At 42.5% G+C, this 2,605-nt stretch overlaps 1 protein-coding gene across 1 annotated transcript; it reads left to right on the forward strand.

Moving 5' to 3' along the window:
• Positions 1 to 451: 451 nt before the first annotated feature.
• LOC142169685 (uncharacterized) lies at positions 452 to 1,060 on the forward strand. Its single transcript, XM_075231584.1, has one exon. The coding sequence runs from the start codon at positions 452 to 454 to the stop codon at positions 1,058 to 1,060; it is 609 nt and encodes a 202-aa protein (XP_075087685.1).
• Positions 1,061 to 2,605: the final 1,545 nt, after the last annotated feature.

Below are 2,605 nucleotides of genomic sequence, written 5' to 3' on the forward strand. Positions count from 1 at the left end.
TAAGGAGCAAGCAAGGTTGTAGCTGGTTACAAATAGGTCGGGACGAGCAGGCAGGGTACGATAAAGCCCGCGGGGTGACATATGGTTGCACTGGTTACACATTGTGGAGTACTCTCTGACAGATTCGCTCTGTTATTGCCTTCTATTCTTGAGGGAGTGATCGGGATATATTTTATCTAAGTAAGAAGTTCACACCTTACGAAGCTCGATATTCACTATTGGAATGTACATGTTGCGCTCTAACATGGATAGCTCAAAGGTTGAGGCATTATTTATGTGCATATACCACATACCTCATATCAAGAATGGATCCTGTAAAGTACATTTTCCAGAAGCCTATGCCTACGGGTAAGCTAGCAAAGTGGAAGATATTACTAAGCGAGTTCGACATCGTCTATGTGAATCAGAAGGCAGTCAACGGGCAAGCATTGGCCGATCACCTGGCATAGAAATGTATTTTCACGACGAAGAAGTGTCTTTCATAGGAGAAGAAATCGCCGAAGCATATGATGGTTGGAGAATGTTCTTCGATGGAACCGCAAACTTCAAGGGAGTAGGCATTGGAGTTGTCCTAGTATTAGAAACCGGTCAATATTTTTCGATATCCGCCAAACTCAAGTTCCCAAGCACCAACAATATGGAAGAATACGAGGCTTGCATTCTGAAACACAAATTGGCTATCGACATGAACATCCAGGAATTACTGGTAATCGGAGATTCGGACTTGCTAATATATCAGGTGCTCATAGAATGGGCCACCAAGAATACCAAGATATTGCCATACTTACATTGTGTACAAGATTTGATCAAAAGGTTCTCAAAGATAGAGTTCAAGCATGTTACTAGAATCCAGAACGAGTTTGCGGATGCACTAGCCACACCATCTTTCGTGATACAACATCCAAATAAGAACTATATTGATCCCATCCCAATAGAAATACATAAGCAGTATGCTTATTGCACTCACGTCGAAGAAGAGTTCGATGGGAATCCATGGTTTCACGATATCAGGGAGTATTTGGAGAAAGGAGAATACCCAAAAAATGCTACACACACTTAGAAGCGCATGCCTTGGAGGTTAGCTAACCATTTCTTTTATAGCGGAGGAATTATGTACAGAAGAACTCTCGACTTGGGGTTGCTAAGATGCTTTAATTCCAAGGAAGCATCAAGGTTGCTCGAGGAGATACATGTTGGAACGTGCTGACCTCACATGAATGGGTTCGTTCTAGCCAAGAAGATATTAAGGGCAGGATATTTTTGGATGACCATGGAAACCGACTGCATCAAGTATGTACATAAGTGTCACAAGTGTTGGGTGCATGCTGATATGATACGAGTACCACCTAATGAACTCAATGTAACAAGTTCGCCCTGGCCTTTCTCTGCCTGGGGCATGGATGTCATTGGACCGATCGAGTCCGATGTCTCCAACGGGTACAGATGTATCTTGGTGGCCATTTATTACTTCATAAAATGGGTCGAGGTTGTGTCCTACAAAGCTGTGACAAAGAAGGTCGTAGCAGATTTTATCCGGGACCGTATTGTCTGCCAGTTCGGGGTGCCTAAATCAATCATTATCGACAATATCGCCAATCGTAACAGTGATCTGATGAAAGCCATGTGTGAAACATTCAAGATCAAACACCGGAACTCTACAACATATAGGCCATAAATGAACGGAGCTGTAGAAGCTACCAACAAGAACATTAAGAAGATACTAAGGAAGATGGTAGACGATTACAAGTAGTGGCACGAAAAGCTGTTGTTTGCTCTGCTCGAGTACCGCACCACAATCCGAACCTCAACTGGGGAAACTCCTTATTTGCTGGTCTACGGTACTGAAGCCTTTATACCCGCCGAGGTAGAAATTCCTTCTTTGAGAATCATACAGGAGGTCGAGCTTAGCGATGCAGAATAACCACAGAGTCTGTATGAATAATTGAATCTCATCGACGGTAAAAGGATGAACGCAGTGTGCCACGGTCAACTCTACCAGAACAGAATGGCCAGGGCTTTTAACAAGAAGGTTAGACCGAGGCAATTCATACCGGGGCAATTGTTGTTGAAGCGGATCTTCCCCTATAAGGACGAAGAAAAAGGAAAATTCTCGCTAAACTGGCAAGGTCCTTACATGGTTCACCGAGGAGCACTCATACTAGCAGATATTGAAGGAGAGATATGGACAAAACCTATCAATTTGGACGTCATCAAGAGATATTATGTTTGAGAATTGTATTTTAACTTTCTTTGATGTAACATAAACTATGCTTGACCTGATTCCCGTTTAAGAGGGGATATGTAGGCAGCCTTGTAGGTTCGGTCACATTATAATAAAATCTTCATTCCCCTCCATGGTCGGAAACGAGGGCAAGATTTTGAGTTTCATCAATCTCATTAAGTCAAGGATCGCCGAAAGAGTAACACTGGAAGTATATGTCAAAACTGGGGTGAAATTTTGAGGGAATCCTCAAAATTCCAAGATAAGGATGTCGCAATGTCTCAAAGCATGTCATGGCCTAAGATTCGACTAAATTATTTATTTTAGGCAAAATACATAGGTAGCCCCCTGAACTATACACCAAATCCCCGTTACACACTTTCT

The sequence above is a fragment of the Nicotiana tabacum genome, chromosome 15 (genome assembly GCF_000715075.1).
Source record: "Nicotiana tabacum cultivar K326 chromosome 15, ASM71507v2, whole genome shotgun sequence".
Classification (NCBI taxonomy): Eukaryota; Viridiplantae; Streptophyta; class Magnoliopsida; order Solanales; family Solanaceae; genus Nicotiana; species Nicotiana tabacum.

What these genes read in the sequence shown, in the direction of transcription:
- LOC142169685 (XM_075231584.1), top strand. Translation starts at nt 452, where the DNA reads ATGTATTTTCACGACGAAGAAGTGTCTTTCATAGGAGAAGAAATCGCC.